Raw genomic sequence first — 19,118 nt, 5'->3', positions numbered from 1 at the left:
TAATACCCATCCCTTTACTAGTGTTCACTATCATGGTAACACTGAATGAACTCAAATATAGTTGTAATATAATGAATAGTAACTGGCAATTTTCGTTCGTCGACCCCTAAAGTTTTATGAGTCGTCTGCTGTTGGTAATATTATATTAATTGTGAGAGATATTCTAGTAAATTCTTGTTCATGCTGTAAATTATTGATTGTACTTGTTCAGTTGAAAGGTTGAAGGTTCGACACTGAAGGGCGTTTATTAATATTTTATATTATCTGTACTAGTTAATTAACTATTAAAGTTAAAGTGTGAAGTCCCATGTCCCCTAGTGGGGTAAGGGGCAGATGCATTATACATCTGTTTCACTGATCGATTTTCTTTAGGGACAAGTAGGTGATCAGTCTTCTGTGTCCTACCAGCCCAAGACATTTTTTTCTTCGTCTCCACTGGGAATCGAACCCAGGACCAGGTGCTACGCTCAGGCGTCAACCACTGTACTAAGGAGGCGGTAATTAACTATTAGACAGATTATAAAATATAGTGAACAACCTGTCTTAGAATCTATACTTAATATTATAAAGCTGAAGAGTTTGTTTGTTTGTTTAAACGCGCTAATCTCAGGAACTACTGGTCCGATTTGAAAAATTCTTTCAGTGTTAGATAGCCCATTCATTGAGGAAGGCTATAGGCTATATATCACCGCGCTAAGACCAACAGGAGCGGAGCAATGCAGGTGAAACCGCGGGGTACAGTTAGTTATAATTAAAAGTTTAACGATATGTTGTATTATGACATGAATTAATATTGATAAAAATAAACAAATTTGTTCTGATAATGAATGAAGAGGAGAGAAGACATTTAATTCGAAACTGACTTTATAAAAATGTATTTTATCTTTAATTCGAAACTTGTGCAAACTTCGACCGGTCACAAATCAAAACCTTATAGAGGCATAGGGCTTTGATTTGTGGCTTAAGTTAAAACATCTGTGACTTGATTTCCAACAAGTTACAGGTCTTAACTTTGAATAAGTATAAAATAATTTTATCTAATTTATATCGAACTATAGAAGGCAAGCTTATTCCCGCTCTCTCGTTTTTATTTACTTGTCGTATGCGCCATTTATATCACCGAGAAACAAACATATAATATCACGCTTTTTAACCGTTTAAAAAAAGAAGGAGGATCTTAATTCAGTCGGTATATTTTTATAATTCTTACTAGCTGTGCTTCGCGGTTTTACCGGCAGTGCTCCACTCCTGTTGGTTTTAGCGAGATGATATATAGCCTTCCTCGATAAATGGGCTATCTAACACCGAATTTTTTTTTTTAAATCGGACCAGTATTCCCGAGATTAGCGTGTTCAAACAAACAAACTTTATAATATCGGTATAGATTAGAATTATTAAGTAATTAAATACAAAAGTTGCTAGGAATGTGAATGTTAATGTTTTAAAACGACTTACCTACCTATGTGAAAACAATAAAGTTTTGCAGACAGATTTTTCAAAATAAAATTGTTTACAAAAATTCCCACACTCATACAGAGAATTACTTTTCACGTAAATAACGTAGTTACAATTTTTATTTCCATCTTTTGAAACGTGACAAATACGCAATTGAATTAATTTTATTTGATTGTCGCTTATTACATTATTACTGTTGCATCAGGATTCACCACAATTCGCAATTATTTCTCATTTAACACTGATTTTAATATTTAATTTAATTCACGTACAGTAAGTATCACAAGTGACTGAAAATATACAATTTTCACAATTCAGTGCACCAATTTATTTGGAAGGTTGTACGCTATTTAAATTTAAAATCGTTTTGTGATTATGCTGACTCTATTTCAAGCAAATAAAATCAAGTTGTACTGTTATGTTATGTTTTCTATATAGTGGATAACATAACTTATACATTTTTTTAGAAATTATTGACTTTAAACACGATTTATTCATTATATTATCAACACATCGCTCGCTGCAAACGAATCCTTATGTATGAATAAATCGCGTTAAAAGTCATTAATTTCTAAAAAATATATAATCGTCTTTAATTTCTGTATAATACCTACGTAAAATTAAACATAGGAAATTACCAGTAACATATTTTTCATCTCTGGTCATCCAGAAGCATCTGCACAACTTACCTGATAGCCAAGTCCCATTGAAAGGTGTATAATGATCCACCAGAACGTCCGCAAGCGTCGGCCGTCTCCCCCGCCCCCTCCCATCGTCTCCCGTGGGGGTGAGCAGCGCTATGCTGAACACTATCAGACCCAGTACCGCTGCTATGACGAGCAGCGCGATGAGGATGCCCCGCCAGTTGCGTTGTGTAGGAGTCGATGCTGCTAGCTCCTGGAAAGGAAAAGTGTGAATAAGACACAAATCTTATGTAATTACCAACTAAAATTTACAATTAACAAGTTATTTCATTCTCAAGTTTTAACTATTTTACTGTAGAAATTAAAGATTTTAATGGATTTTAAACGCGATTTATTCCTTATTGTAATTATTGTTATCCTGACGTTTCGCACACTTCGCAAAAATATCCTGTCCAGGATTTTTTCAGCAAACCCATCTTTAATAGATTTTTTAATCGACTACATCTTCTTATATATAAAAATGAATCGCAAAATGTGTTGGTAAGCGCATAACTCGATAACGGCTGAACCGATTTCGATAATTCTTTTTTTATTATATTCCTTGAAGTACGAGGATGGTTTTTATGTAGAGAAAACGTAGATATGTACCACGGGCGAAGCCGGGGCGGACCGCTAGTTTATCATAAAATTGGTCTCTTTCTATTATCACGCCGGTGAAGGTTCGGATCTTCTACTAAAACAAAAAAAAAATTTTTACTATACAGATTTCCATATTTTATTCAATTCTTTTGAGGTTGGATTTTGAATTTGATAAGACTAATCTTTCTTCAATATCTTATTTCACTCTTCCCCGATTTTAACTATAAAAGCAAACATATCATAAATACACTTTTATATATTATAACCGGAATGAATGTGATTACTAGGAAAGGACTTTGAAAGTTTTTCGAGTGAGAATTTCCGTAAACCTCTTAACGTTTTCTTCTTTTATAAAAGTCACATATCGCGGGAAGTTTATGAAAAATATCAACGATTTTCACTTTGTGCTTCGCGTCGATGTTAAGCCTTTAATCTTTAAGAACACACAGCGAATAAAATATTATATCCAGTCATTCGAAATTCTGTTTGCAATTGTGCAGTGGTAATAACAAGAACCAACAATTGATAATTCCTAGGTTCAATACCTAGATACTGACAAAAAAGTTAGTTTTCCTATTTTTAATTGCCTTGTTTTTGCTCTCCCACCTGTTTTATTTCTTTCCTATACTGTAAGGGTTGCCTGGTAGACATAGCCACATAGCGATAAGGCCGCCGTTAGCTTATTTAAATATATTGTATGTTTTTATGTCTATAGCAATACAGGATTTTCATACATTCATTCATAAAATTTTTTATTTAATTTTACTGAAAGATCGATCAGTGAAAATATATCTGAAAAGCAATATGAATATGAAACAGAAATAAAATGCATCTGCCCCATAGAGAATATCATATTGCAATACTTTTATGCATTCAAAATAAATTATTATTTTGTGATAAGCGCTGCGATTGTAAACTGGGGAAATCACGTGAATACGAGCTGAAATGTGAATATTGCTTTTACAATAGAAATGTTTAAATTAATGTTTCAATATTTAACCGTGTGACCCAATTTGAAATCAATTCACGTATTCAATTGTGTACTTTAGAATATAATTATTATTTAAAGTTGACTAGTATTCTAGTACTGCATATTCGCAGTGTTTAGAAGCTATGAACGATAGGACGAACGTGTTCGTGGGTTCGATTCTGTGTATAGGTTTTTTAACCGGCTTAATTTTTTTGACCAATCTCGTTTTTGTCCTTTATTTTAAATATTTTTAGTTTAATCGTTTTGTAGTTTCATTTTATCTATTTACAAATAAATTTTATTTTGTTTATTTGAAGCTTTTTTAAACAATTTACGAGTAGAAAGCTTTGCATATTTCGTGAGAATTTTTTTACTTGTATCCCGATTGAAATATTTACGGTCATGGCATTGTTATTAATTGTGCTTTTGTGAATATTTTTTGTAAAATCATCTTCCAATCGGAAAGGCTTTTGTGAATCTCCCTACATACACACAGTCGGCTCAAAATTGGCTTAGAATATATTAATGAACTAGCTGTGACCCGCGGTTTTACCCGCTGTGCTCCGCTCCTGTTGGATTTAGCATGATGATATATAGCCTATAGCCTTCCTCGATTAATGAGCTATCTAACACTGAAAGAATATTTCAAATTAGACTAGTAGTTCCTGAGATTATCACGTTCAAACAAACAAACTCTAGAGCTTTATAATATGTATTAATTATATAAGTATAGATTACGAGAGATTTGGTATTTAATTTTAAGCTAAATAACTACGGAAAGACCCGTTCTGTATTTCTTTATTAACTTCTGTGTTTTTACTCAACTAATTAACGAAAAAAATGTACTTTTTAAGGTGATGAATTAATTTTTCTAACATTTACGGCCCTTTTTAAACCTTCGTAATTTTTATATTATTAAAGTTATCGTGATGAAAATTCTTGACAAGAAAGTTCAATAGTAACACAATACGTCTACCGTTTTAGAAACATGATTCCATGATATTTTCTCGATAGAAAAAAAATACAAAGTTCTCATTGTTATTTTTTTTTAATCTCTGGCATCTTCAAAATAACAAGCGTAAAGTTACGACTTTTTGGATATTAACTATAAAATATACGACCTATACGTCTACCGATTTAGAATTTTGAAATATGCGATGGTTTTGAAATAAACAAGAAATACTTGAAATTAGCGCGCGACCAGCCAATATAGCGAGAGCCGCCCTGTGCCTTCCTACCCCGATCGCTGCACGAGTCATTCCCGCTACGGCCGTCACACGGGGAACTTGTGTCGCTCGCGCAATCGTAAAAAAGGGTGACAACACAATAAGACAAAATGAGACAAATGGGGACAATAAAGAAAATAAGAAGAAGAAACATAAAGGTTGGAGGAAAAAGAATGCTTACAATTGGAACAAATTAATGAAGTAAGTTGGTTTTATTTTAAATTTGATGATAATTGTATTATAGACGATGTTTGATATGTACCCCTGTTTTAAGTACATAACGAATGTGTAAGATATTTTCATTTATAGCATAGATAATCTTTTCAGAAATCCGGAATCCAGAAGGAAAATAAACCCACTGATTGTTCACAATGTGAACCCACTCCTTCGTAAGTACCTTTATTCAGTCAAAAATGTATGTTATCAACGTTCTACTGGTTTTATCGCATGATTCCATTTTTAGCAAAAAGCAACAAAGTGCAAAGAAATAAAAAATCATGGTGAACTTAGTGGAAGTATGGCGGACATAATATGGAACAGGAGCTCATTGGAGTAGTATTATATTTTAAAAAAATACGAAATAATTTCAAGAATTACATTTCTTAGAAGGTGGTAGATAAGTATGTTGTATAAAGAATTTGATGTTGATGTTTATTTCATTTATACTTACTACACCTGTGCGGGAAATTGCTTAGTAATAAAACAGGTTTATATTCATATTTACATAGTACATTTACATGAGTTTATTTCGAAAAATTTTGTGTAAGTATATTAAATTGAGTTCCTGGGTGATCTGGAAACACAATTGGGCCCGGAAGATGGCGCTGCAGTCACTCCTCCTAATGACATGAACCGATTTGGATGAATATTTGTGTGCACATTTCATTTTTGTGGGATGATTGGTTGATTCGCTTTCACATTAGCTAATATTATGTATTTTTGTTGTAAACTTAATTTAATGTTTATAATACATTATTATTGGTATAAATAAGCCAGTGTTCGTCTCACATTGCTGTACCTGCCTACCTAGTACCTACCCTACCAGGGCCTAACTTTGTTCTGGCTATTTTATTTTGATTATTTGTAATGAATAATTACAATTATAATAGAGTGCAAAAAATAAATACATGCGTCAATATATTTTGTGTTTTTTTTTAAACAATTTTTTTATTTAAAAAAATATCATTTCGACCGCGGCTTTGCCCGCGTGGAATTAGGTTATATCGTGAATCCTGTTTTATCCCACAGAAGTGTTCAGTTCGGATAAAAAGTATCCTATGTGTAAATCCAGGCAATTAGCTATATTTTATCAAAATTGGTAATGTAGTCTTGACGTGATTAAGTAACAACTAACAATAAAATATACAAATTAACATCCAAAGTTTCGCATCAGTTTTACTGTATTAGTGATATCTTCCACTCTTGACTTTGACTGAGAAGAATTAGGGTTTATAACTTCTTTCAGAAATAGTACCTTTCATTTCTGGGCATGATGTAATATCTACGTCAGCATCAAATTCTATCTAAATCAATTCAGTAGTCCGCGTTATTGAGTACCATTTCATTTTTTCAGAGTAACAATATTTTTTGTTATTTTAAAGATTATTTATAACCTGTATTATTTTGTAATAAAGTAAACATTACGAAATAATAATAATTATTATATTAATAATTATTATTATGTCTAAGTAGTTGTTGGAAAGAAGATTATTTGTTTATAAGCAAGGAAATAAAACCAATAAATCAACAATTGAATAAATGTATAACAATATTATAACTGTATGACGACTCCATACATGTTTGTCCCGAGTCGGCCAGCGGCAGCGCGGCGAGTTTGCAAGAATGACTTCGCGCACACCCGCGTTCGCGATAGCGAGCTATTAGACTCCGCCCGCCAAGCAGTGGATTTTTTTTTGTGTATCGTCTTAACTAATCTTCTCATTAATTTATAATTTAACTGAAAACTAATTACGAACATAGTTTTTGTTAAACTTTAGAATGTCTTTCGAACAGTAAAATCTCTATTAATAATTGCTCTAATTGATTTATATGCTCGTTATACTCATTGTTACTGACATAGCGCCTAAGATAAGCTTTTGCTTGCTTTGTGATTCATCCTTTTCTTCTCTTAAGAATAGATATTCCAATTAAATACTATTCAAATATTGATTTAACTAGACTTCGCTTTTCAATTGTTATATTTTACAAGCTGGTGACGTATGTTGGATTCTCTGGGATTATTATAAGAATTGAAATTAGAAAAAAATAAATATTGCGATTGCGGAGCCAGGGCATTCAGGTGGCTTATATATTATATACTAGCAGCGCCCCGCGGTTTCACCCGCGTGGCTACGCTTCTGTTGATCTCTGTCTTTCTTAGCGTGATGATATATGATTTCTCGATAAATGGGCTATCCAACACTGAAAGAATTTTTCAAATCGGACCAATAGTTCCTGAGATTAGCGCGTTCAAACAAACAAACACTTCAGCTTTATAATATTAGTATAGATTTAGTAGAAATTTGCCGTATTATAAAATAGCTGCCCCAGCAGACGTTGTTGTATCTTATGCCCTCTTTTCTTGTGTTCTCTCCATGTTATGTGCATCAACGAAAACGTAAAAAAATAGCCAAATTGGTCGAGCTATTCTCGAGTTAACGCGCGACATTTTGCGATTCATTTTTATTATATAGATGAAACTATTCCTGTCCTTTTGTTTGTTAAGCTTTCAGGCGACTAAACATGGATGAGCTTTTAGAGTGTGTCGATCGAACTTTGGAGGTATAAGTTATTTTAGTTTGAACCCAAAATAAAACTTAAAAGGAGTAGAAGGGGTGTGGAAATTTGTATTTTCATAAAGTTGTTTGTTTTTGTTGAAACGAGTGTTTGCTTGAAACAATTAAATTCGTGAACTAAATACAGAAAACAGTTTTGCGTCTCTACAAACCCTTTCAGTAAATAATAAACTATGTTTTATTTTTGTTAGTAACTTAAGTAATTTTAAAGTGGATGAAATTTGAATATTTAAATATCAGAATAATAAAACGTTTTTGAATTACATTACAAAAATAATATAGGTACGTATTAAATACGTACGTACGTATATAAACCGGTGATTGGAGGCATAATTGCACAAAATAAATAAATGAAAAATTCCTCAAAACATTTCCTTTACAAACAAAGCCAGCATTCAAAACATCGATCCCATTCATTTGACCGTATTTCATATAAACACAAATTCTCTCAAGATTGAAAAATATTTCACCGTTCTTCAGAAGCTGAATAGAATGGCTCCCTAATGAGTAGCTAAGTGCGGTGTATCCGTTTGATTAATCACCATTAGGAGGAACACACAGAGCGAGCAGCCTCGCGAACATGTCAGTGTGGACCCGTGTGGCCAGTGCGTGTGTCGTCATTTTCCCTAGATAATTATGATAGAGGTTTCGTGGGTTAAATTTCCTATAGTTTGATGAATAGGTGAGAACTTACTTATACAGGAGGAAGTTTAATAAAATGAACTGACGTCGACTTGATGATATGAACTATAATAGACAAGATTTGTAAGTTTGTGAAGGTTGGTTTTATTATTTGTTTCTGAAAGGCCAAAAACATGCTAGCTTTTAATTCACGGATAATTCTACTTATCTTGATGACTCCATTTTTATTCGGGCAGGCAACAGACAACTTATGTTATGGACGTCTATGGGCGTCGTATTTTACCATAAACATCGGCCATTGCATCTGCTCGTTTACCGTTAAATAGAAACAAAAAAAAATGTGAGCCGTCATGGGACGCCTGGCAGATGTGAAACATCGTTCGGTTTACAAGTGAGCCTATAGATGTGTATAGCGTGGCGACCCGTCGCCATGGCAAGCGTCGCCACGTCAACAATTCGGTTTACAAGTGAGCCTATAGATGTTTCACATCAAAATGGAGAAAATAAAATTTCCTACTCTTGAGGAAAATGACAAGCAACGTCCACACTGACCGAGCTGCTTCGCGCAGCAATAGCTTCGCGAGGCTGCTCGCTTTGTGTGAACCCGGGTATCGAATAAAGGCTGAATTGCTATAATGTTAATGAAAAAGTACCTCATAAATATAGCCTTATGGAAATGTTAGTAAAGCTGGACAAAGCGACGCTTGGTATTGCCCTGATTTGGTTGCAAATGAGAATAGCCTTTATTGATAGAGGTTATGGATTATTTTAATTTGTCACTAATGTTAAGAGAAATGGTAAGCGATAATATCTGGATATTGGTTATAATATCCATATACAATACTTTATAAATTTTATAAGTAAGTTGAGAGCAGACGAATTAGTATGGGTTAGTCTATACTAATATTATAAAGAGGAAAGGTTTGTATGTATGTATGTATGGTTTTCACGCATAAACTACTAGACCGATTTTGATGAAATTTGGCACTGATAATCTTTAGACCCTGAGAAAGAACATAGGCTACCTTTTATTGCGAAATGTGTACCACGGGCGAAGCCGGGGCAGACCGCTAGTTAGTTATAATATTGAAGATATTCGAAACCATATTTCGTGACTGTTTAAATTATTACTAAATAATTTTAGTTTGTCATCTTTTACCTATAAGTGTTAACAATCGAATATATTCTAGATAAAACCAAAAAATTTCTGCGTTGTTCTTGTGTTATTTATTAGTTGTCTTCCATCAATTGTTGACGAGCCGAACTTCCAACACCGATGTATTGGAAAAGTTTCGGCGACGCTCATCACGGCGACATATTGTCGATACAAAGTGGTTTTAGGGTTTTTTATACTTACACATAATTATTATAGAATTTATGTATAGATGCTATCTAAATCACATCTGTGTGCTTGTGTGTGTGCACTCTATGAGCATACAATTGTTTAGGTAAAAACTTTTTAATAAAATGTCGAGTTATTTAGCACATTAATAAGTAGTCTTCTATCTAATATTATAAATGCGAAAGTTACTCTGTCTAGAACTATACCAGTTTCTTTATCTACGCGAGCGAAGCCGCGGGGGAGAACTTGTTTGTATCTTTTGTACTATTCTTGATATGATGAAAGTTACAAGCAAAGGCCAATAACTGAGCGTAATTTAATTTTGGCGATATTAATAATTCACAGGATATCAGGATAGTTACCCAAAAGTTAGTCTAAGAGAATTTCTAATACAGCACTATATTTTCAATTGTTGATTGAAATACTGATATTGTTGTTGAAATATAAGGAGAATATTAATTCTTTGTTATTATAATATGTGACTTAATTGTTTGAAGTATTTTTTTAATGATAAGATTTGTTTAAAATCTTCCAAGTTAAATTAGAAATAATAATAATTTATAAGTCTCTATTTATTCCTTAATGCAATAATCTATTCTCTCTAATAATCAAAATGATAAGGATAACTTTTTGGGCTAAAAGTTTACTGCAATATTTTTCACTGATAAGTACTTTGGGCTAATCTAGTTTGTTAATATACAAATATAATATATTTTTAATGTTGTAACTATATCGATTCATTGGTCTCTTTCCCTATTTACATAAATAGTTTACCAATTTATAACTGCAAGTGACCTCTGACCTATTTATTAAATAAGAACATTTTACACATCTGAATGCCTCTTAATTGCAATCTAATATGACGATTCAAAGTCGAAGAAGTCTATAAACTTATATGTATCTAAATTCAATTCCTACCCGATACAATCGTAGCGACGTCGCTTCGAGTAAGAAATATTAGGTAATATTTTACTCAACGTATTTATTTTAAAAGCCTGGGAGTTATCGATCGCGTGGGGAGGCTCGGAGGGTCTAATAATAGGCTCTCGGTTGTTATCACGATAAAGGAGGGCTTTGAATCGAAATTATCTAAAGAGAACGATGTCACTGCCTTTCTTTGGAGTGTTTGGATTGTGTTTGTTTCGTTGTTAGAGTTTTGGAAGTAAGTAAGGTGTAATAGTGTCATGTTTATTTAACACTTTAATACAGTTATAACAGGAAACCTTTAAACTACTTACATGCTACAGCTAGAGTACAACTAGGCGGTAAATTAATAATAGCTTTAGCAAATACTGCTGCTATGCTTGTATTATTAGCTAATATCGTTTATTTCAAAATAAAATTTTGAATATCGATATAAATACGCATACCTTTGATTTATATACTATATTTATATCGATAATCCTGATAAGCTAAATATTTTGCGATGAAAATTTAGGGGCGGTGAAATATAGAGGTTGTACTACAGGCGAAAGCTCTCTACTGAAGTTCATGTATACTGTTACTTTAATACTAGTATTAGCTTATAAGTATCTAGATACTTTCAACATTTTGATGTTTCAGTGTTCCTCTGTAATTATTATTTTTCTTTCTGTTTGTCGATTGAAAAAGCTGAAACGATTTTGTCGTAACTCACTGCAAGATAGCGGATTTTTAAAAAGGAGTTTAAGTTTTGATAAAAATATCGTGTGTGCCGAGCGAATCAGAATTGAAACTTCTTTTGCAAAATTGCAAGATTCAAAGCTACCAAAATCGTCGCTTTACTCCATGACGTGACGGTATTGCATTGTACTCTCAACGCGCCTGAAGAAGTTTCAATTCAAAAATATCATTAAAAATAAGTGATGTCGCGTGCAAGAGCAGTGTCATACTATTTTGAGCGTGAATTTCCACTTGCGAGTAATTAAATGTGAAACTTTAAGTGGTTAAGTTACAACTAAGTTAGGCAACAATTAGTCAATGTAAGTTTTATCAGATGTGACTTAGAACTTGTTGGCACTAATAGCACTCAAGTCAAATGTTCTTTGTGACACAAAACTTTTACATTTTGTCAGAAACTTGTTTAAACTGATATCATAGTTTGTGTGAAGTTTTTCTCCTTTCTCCTGTACAGTCTTAGAAGGAAAATCTTTGCCGAAAAAATATTTACGATTGGTAGAGGAAAAAATTTAGATAAAATTCTAAGAAATGGATTATTTATAGATTATAATAATAAACTAATTATTATTGTAATTCACACATTCGTAGAAAATTTATACGACTTTTTGGTAATTTATTAGGTGTGACAAAGATTAATTGAATTTGATGACTCTACAAAACTGTAAAGGTGTTTAATGAAGGCACATTTATTGGCAGGCGAGTGAAGTCATGACGGGCTAATTTACGATACAATATTATCTAAAAAAACTAAATTAATGACTTACTTATACAGTAACGCACAGAATAACATTTAATTCTATTAGAAAATATAAATTATGCATTATGCATCTTTTTACAGTGTAAATGAGCCAGACGAAAAGATTTTTGTAAAATTTGCCCCATTATAGGGTAAAAGTAGCGTATAAACTTTGGTGGAAACCCGAAGAATTTGTAGGAAAATCGATATTATCATATGATTTCCCGGCGAATAAGTTCAACTACTCCTCAATAATAACTTGATTAAATTACGCATGTACATAATATTATTACATAATCCTTATCCAAGCTTAGAATATATAACTAGAGTCGCATTGATGTCTAAGTGCAGTCGTAAAAGCAGCATAAATGCCACAAAATAGCGGGAAAATACTGACATTTCGTGTTTTATACAACCTTGTACGAGTTTATACATAAAGGTGCAATAACACTAAGGGTTTGTATCATAATATTTACGTAACAAACGTTACGAGTTTACGTTTATGCTTGTATACTTCTGTTATGACCGCCTCCTTGGTAAGTACAGTGGTTGACGCGTGAGCACCGAGGGGTCCTGGGTTCGATTCCCGGTGGAGACGAAGAAAAAAAAAATGCCTCGGTCTGGTAGGACACAGAAGGCTGATCACCTACTTGTCCATAAAGAAAATCGATCAGTGAAACAGATGTATAATGCATCTGCCCCTTACCCCACTAGGGGACATGGGACTTCACTTGTATACTTCTGTTATATTGCATTTATAATTCGTTAGAATGTACATAAGCTTTTCATGTGACTTTGTTTGCTTGATGTTATCAACAGTTTGTCTGTGTTTTAATACGCGGTGTCGTACAAATAAGGTTATTTCGAATGTTTTTTATAGTTAGGGCGTGAAAAACTAACAGAGCCAGACGGAATGGCGACTACATTTTATTTATAATTTAAATAAGTGTTAATAAAGATTTATTTTTGATTAAACACAATCATCACATGTTTATTCACGAAAAGTTAAATATTATTCCACTGGGATTATACGTTTTGTAGCGCAATCTCGAATTCCATTGCTTTTGCGTCTTAAAATTACATTTGAGCTTTATCAAAATAGTATATAATAATTTAGTTCTACAACTTTGTTTTACTTAGAATATATCGTTTTATGATCATATAAATTATTAAATATGTATCCATTTATCCAATAACATTCATATATTGTAATTAAATTTATTTAAGCACTTAAAATAACAGTAACGTAATTATATGTATAAGTTTTCTTGTGCATACCTGTAATTGGTGTATACATCACATTAATATTCGTTAGTTGTTAAGATCTAATTGTTATAATTTTTATGTGTACTCTGTTGGTATGTCTAAATAAATAAAAATAAAAATAAAAATATATGTACATCACAAGCAAATATGCCAACAAGCATGCAGATACAACATTCTTGTCACAAACTCTGCGATGCGACGCTACGATCTTCAACTAACATGGTGGCAGTTAATATAAAATAAATATTGAAATTCTCTTTTACTAGGGTTAGAAGGAATAATCTAAATATAAGATAAACAATTCTTTCATAGAACTTGAATCGTTTAAAATCGTGTAAAATAAAAATTAATGCCGTATTTTTACGTAAATCATATCTGAATATGAACGTTTTTGTCACAAACAATCATTATTATATTAAATAAAATGCAGCATATTATATAAAAACACTTGAATTCAAATAACATAAAGATGAAACAAAAAAATTTTTACCATTCGTTAATAACCAAACTATCTAAAATTTAAAATATCAAAGAAAATACTTTCTTTTTTATTTTCTCGTTGTGACTTGTGAGATACAAAGTATAAAGTGTAAAAGAAACCAGCCAGCGCTGTAGTTCATAAAAATATAATTTTCCCCGGAATTTGTAAAACCCGGGGATTATGGATAATAAATCCCTGTATATGGCAACCCTTTATCGAACGTGTGAAATATTAACCTCGTGAGAAAAGGTTCATATAATATTTTATGTTAAGGAAAAACTTTTTCCAAGAATATCATAGTTTTATTAGGTTAATTTTGTCTGCGACTTATCTCTACATTGTATAAAAAGAATTGTATGTCCCTATGTATGCTTAAATCTTTAAAACTACGCAACGGATTTTGATGCGGTTTTTTATAGATAAAGTGATTTAAGAGGAAGGGTTTGGTATATAATTTATAAGGTTTTTGACAAAGCGGGCGAAACCGCGCGCTGAAAGCTAGTACAATATATTGGAAATGTTATCCAAATATGTTAAATTACGGTTTTATAAATATTGTTAAAAAAGCAGTGATAAATATCAGTATTCGTGTAGTTTGTATTTTTTAGTAAAATAAACATGAACTACATTTTGGCACGGTCTGTGTCTTTCTAATATTTTCACACAACAGTTGTTTTTTATACAAAATTTCAACCCCTATTTTACTTGATGTTTTTTTGCAACAAAAAACTTGTCAAAATACTTTTTCAAAAACCTAATAAAAATATAAATAAAAATGACTTTTTATGACTCCGATCAGGTAAGAAACATTCAAATAAAATGTAAATTAATTTAAATTTCTCTACATCTCTACATATTTTCTATTAAGCTTTAGAAGTATTTATTCGTAATCTGTATAATCTCTTATCAGTCAAAAGCATCCATTTTAAATGATAAAAACATTCGTCGCAAACGTAAAAGAAATCTCTAATAGACTTGTAAAAATTCTCTCCGACTTTAATATTAAATTCAGTGAGGCTCAAAGCCTTTTATAAAGTTCCAAAAGCAAATCTAAAATGGAGGCATGAAGCCGAAAAAACATTTTGTGACTGATTGTTGTGAATAGGAACTAAGACGTTCTCTTGCAAAATTTACCGGGATCAAAATTAAAATGTACCGTATAATATTTAGGCGCTTTGAACAAAAGAGAAACTTACAAAAAAATATTATGAGTTTGCATGTATCCATAAATACGTGAAAGTTAAAAATTATTACAAAACGTAACGAAAAGCAAGGAAACCACACATGAAATATTTAGAAATAATGCAATATTCATATGAATTTCCTTTGCCTACGTAAGAAGCCGCTAGATGAAAGTTAGCAGTAAAAAAAATCCTATCCTATCCTACTAATATTATTAATGCGAAAGTGTGTGAGGTTGTATATGTGTGTGTTTGTTACTCTTTCATGTAAATACTACTCGACCGATGACAATAAAATTTAGCACACATATATAGAGTAACTTGGATTAACACATAGGATAAGTTTTATCCCGGAAATCCCACGGGAACGGGAACTATGCGGGTTTTTTCTTTGAAAACGTGGGCGAAGCCGCGGGCGGAAAGCTAGTAATAAATTTAAAGCGAGAGTAGATTAGAAAGAAAGAAAAAGTATTTCAATTCTATCCACAGGTTAACAAAATTCGTAATAAGTTTAACAGAAAATTAACTAAGGTCGTACGTTTAAAAATGCATAACATGCAAGGTATAAAAATGCTTCGATAAACAACACCAATCACTCTAACCTATCACGAACTAAACCTCAAGCTATTACAAAATAATGAAAATCTAAACCTGATCCAAGCAACACTACAATAGGAATTAATAAGAAACACATTATTCTGTACAACGTAATTTAGGTCGAAACCACGAGACACGGAGGTTTCCAGCCGGAAAATTGCCTTTAAGCATTGAGGTATTATTACTACGTATAGAGAGGACACCACGAACAAAATCTGTGCGACAAGCGCGGCGGCGCGGGGTGGTTAGTGAGTCATACACTTTTTAGATATTCTGCCTCTTATAACTTTTAAATTAAAACCAATCAATGTAACAATTAAATATTGTTTATCTTATTAAAAAAATATGAATAAACTTATCAATTAAGAGACGATTGACTCTAACTCGTGTTACAAAATAGTGAAGTAGCGATGTCCTCTCTAGTACGTAGTACATAGTTACTCAATACCTCTAAGTTATTCTATTAGCCTTCAAAATGTACCTTAAGTTCCCAGTGTATACAGGAATTTCAATAAAACTGGAATTTTGTACTTAGAAGAATGTGCATGCGTTTTAAGATACAGGTCTACGAAACTAATTTTAACAAAAAATATTAAGAGAACCAGAGGTACTATTTCTTCTTTTTTGAAGTAGGTCAAAATACAATTTATTTCTTAGGCTTTTACATCGTCAAACTGTTTATCCATACTTAATATTATAAATGCGAAAGTAACTCTGTCTGTCTGTCTGTTACTCAATCACGCCTAAACTACAGAACCAATTTGCCTGAAATTTGGTATGGAGATATTTTGATACCCGAGAAAGGACATAGGCTACCTTTTATTGCGAAATATGTACCACGGGCGAAGCCGGGGCGGACCGCTAGTAGTGTATAATTTATTTTTAATTGATAGAAAGTTGTTATTGATGATATATTTTTGTAACAATGTATGTATTGTAGGTATGTGTATTTTTACCTGGACATAAAATTTATAGGCACGTGTATTACTAGAGTTTGTTAGTGAATTTAACTTGAAACAAATGAATCGATTTTAAAAATTCCACCATTTCAAAGCTACATCTCTACCGAGTAACATAGGTCTTTTTATAGACTCAGCAAAAGCCTGGATAACAACTAGTATACCTACGTAGATTTTTCATATCTAAACCCTTGATATTGAAAATTATTCGGTTACCATATTATAGCAATATCAATTCCAGTGTGCGAAAGAGATGGCGCTACACAACCTATATAGCACTGTCACTTTCCCACACTAAAAATACTGCTTTAAAGGTCCTTTTCCACTAATAATGTGCGAGGATGTGTATCGAGGAATGTGTTTGTAAATAACCAATCATATCGCTTCATTTAGTTTGAAGTTTGAAGCATTTAGCGTGAAGCGATACTTATAGGTTTTTTATAAACACATTCCTCGCTACTCATCCTCGCACATTTGGTGAAAAAGCACCCTAAGTCATGGTACGGGGGCAGGTTGCATGAGAGATAGCAATTTGCCCCCATCTGTCACGGTATGCGGGCACACGTGCTGGCTATAAACAAAATGGCGGCCAAATAAACACAGAATAACTGTCGCGCGAGTCACGAATATATGGATTTATCGTGGTGACGTGACAGCCTACCTGTATCTGTGGTATTTGCGACTGATAAATTTTTTGCACGTCAAATGTGCTTGCGAAACGAATGAGTTGAATATTTTTCACGAATTGGAAGCACAGAATACATAACAGTAGCTAAAAGCTACAGAACGGACACTCTCCGCCTCCCGCCAAAATTAAACTTACCTCACCCCCGCGCGATCAGACATAAAATGGGCCATATTTTTCTGCAAGGACGATACGCAACGAAGATTGACAACATTAATCAAATTGACTTAAAGTAATTTTATTATTTTGGATTTGTGATTATCGTTTTTCGTAGAAAATGGTTAGATATTGTGCTGTTTATGGATGTATTTCATCAGAAAAACGCGAATTTTTTTTACGCTAGTCACAAATGTGCCAACCATAAAGCGTTAACACACACATTTGCAGTCTCTACAGTGTGACTGTCAAAACGATCATTTTGTATGGAGTGTCCGGGGTGTGTTGGAAGTTTAAATTGAAATGCTTTGCAACTTTTTGCAATAATAATAAGCACCCAATTTTAAATTCGATATAAGAAAATCTATATGTATATAAAAAATAAATGTATTGCGCGGTTCGCACTTTTGAGTTTTATTGTTGTCCTTCGAAAGTATAGAGTGGCAAAAATATAAAATAATAAATTTTGTATAATAAGATGGAATCTATCTACATCCACCCTAATGTAACAAGGAGGAAACATTTTGTATGTTTAAATGATTTAACTCAAAAACCACTTAACCGATTTCGAAAAACCTTTCACCAACAGAAAGTTAGACTGATTAGTTCTAATCCTGTTTTACCTGGACGGGGTGGTGTGGACTAATAGAGGGTGGGAAAAACATATGTTCCCCAATATGAATTTATTTTTAGGATCATTAACTAACTTCTTGAAACCCCAATTATTAAATATGTTGAATTAAATTTACTGATATATATGCTAAAATTAGGAATCACATAACTTTTATATGTTTATAGGGAAATAAAATAATTTGTGAAAATTTTAAACAATATAATACTATTATGAACATCTACATTATTTTCTATTTAACTAGCTGTGCCCTGCTTTTATACCCGCGTGGCTCCGCTCCTGTTGGTCTTAGCGTGATGATATATATAGCCTATAGCCTTCCTCGATAAATGGGCTATCTAACACCGAAATAATTTTTCAAATCGGAGCAGTAGTTCCTGAGATTAGCGCGTTCAAACAAACGAACAAACTCTACAGCTTTATATATTAGTACAGATAAGTATAAATATGTCTGTTAGTGGATTCCATCGCGTTAATTCAGTATTCGTATCCCGATACATTTATTGTTTGCGAATTACAATGCAGATTGTATGTTTCATTATTATACGTGCAATTGAACGCAGGTTATAGTTATATGAATTAAATTATCGAATTTTGAAATAGAGCTTTTTACATCTTAAAATTGTTCAAAGTTATGTATCAACCTAGTTTTGTTACTTTAATTTTTACAAACAATATCTAAGAATAATACAATAGCTACTTTAATAAATATTAGTCTTTTCAAATAATGTCTATGAAGAATGCAAAAACTACTTTTACCAACTTAAAACAACTTCCCATAAAATGTCTTATCTAAAGAACTTAGAAAACTAGTATTTTACATGGGAGAGGAAACTCATAGCTTTCCCTGGGTAAATGTTATAAAACTTACTTGTTAGGGGCGACTTACATTTATACTGATTGAAATCCAAGCTTTGTTATAAGACAGTTAGTAGATAGTAATCAGAAAAAATATGATTTTCATAATTATTACTTGCATTTCTAAGAAAAGAAACTTATTATACTAGGTTTAATATTATTGTTATAACTTATATTACTACTATTACAGTTATAA

General features: G+C 32.4%; 1 protein-coding gene and 1 long non-coding RNA gene across 2 annotated transcripts in view; one reads left to right on the top strand and one right to left on the bottom strand.

Moving 5' to 3' along the window:
- Positions 1–19,118, bottom strand: part of LOC149897386 (inactive dipeptidyl peptidase 10) — an 86,491-nt gene that overhangs the window by 44,083 nt on the left and 23,290 nt on the right. Inside the window, exon 2 of the mRNA XM_090116261.1 lies at positions 2,145–2,352. Within this exon, the coding sequence (XP_089972387.1) occupies positions 2,145–2,352 (208 nt within the window). The remainder of the gene's footprint in view (positions 1–2,144; positions 2,353–19,118) is intronic.
- LOC149897387 (uncharacterized) lies at positions 4,649–5,633 on the top strand. Its single transcript, XR_016458186.1, has 3 exons — positions 4,649–5,135; positions 5,262–5,323; positions 5,398–5,633. It is a non-coding gene; the product is annotated as an uncharacterized LOC149897387 (long non-coding RNA).

This window comes from Colias eurytheme, chromosome 25 (assembly GCF_061535395.1).
Source record: "Colias eurytheme isolate Ceu_HAF_F1 chromosome 25, ilColEury1 Martin Lab GWU primary, whole genome shotgun sequence".
NCBI lineage: Eukaryota > Metazoa > Arthropoda > Insecta > Lepidoptera > Pieridae > Colias > Colias eurytheme.
The sequence above is the reverse complement of the archived record's forward strand: the minus strand, read 5'-3'. Positions and strand labels throughout refer to the sequence as shown.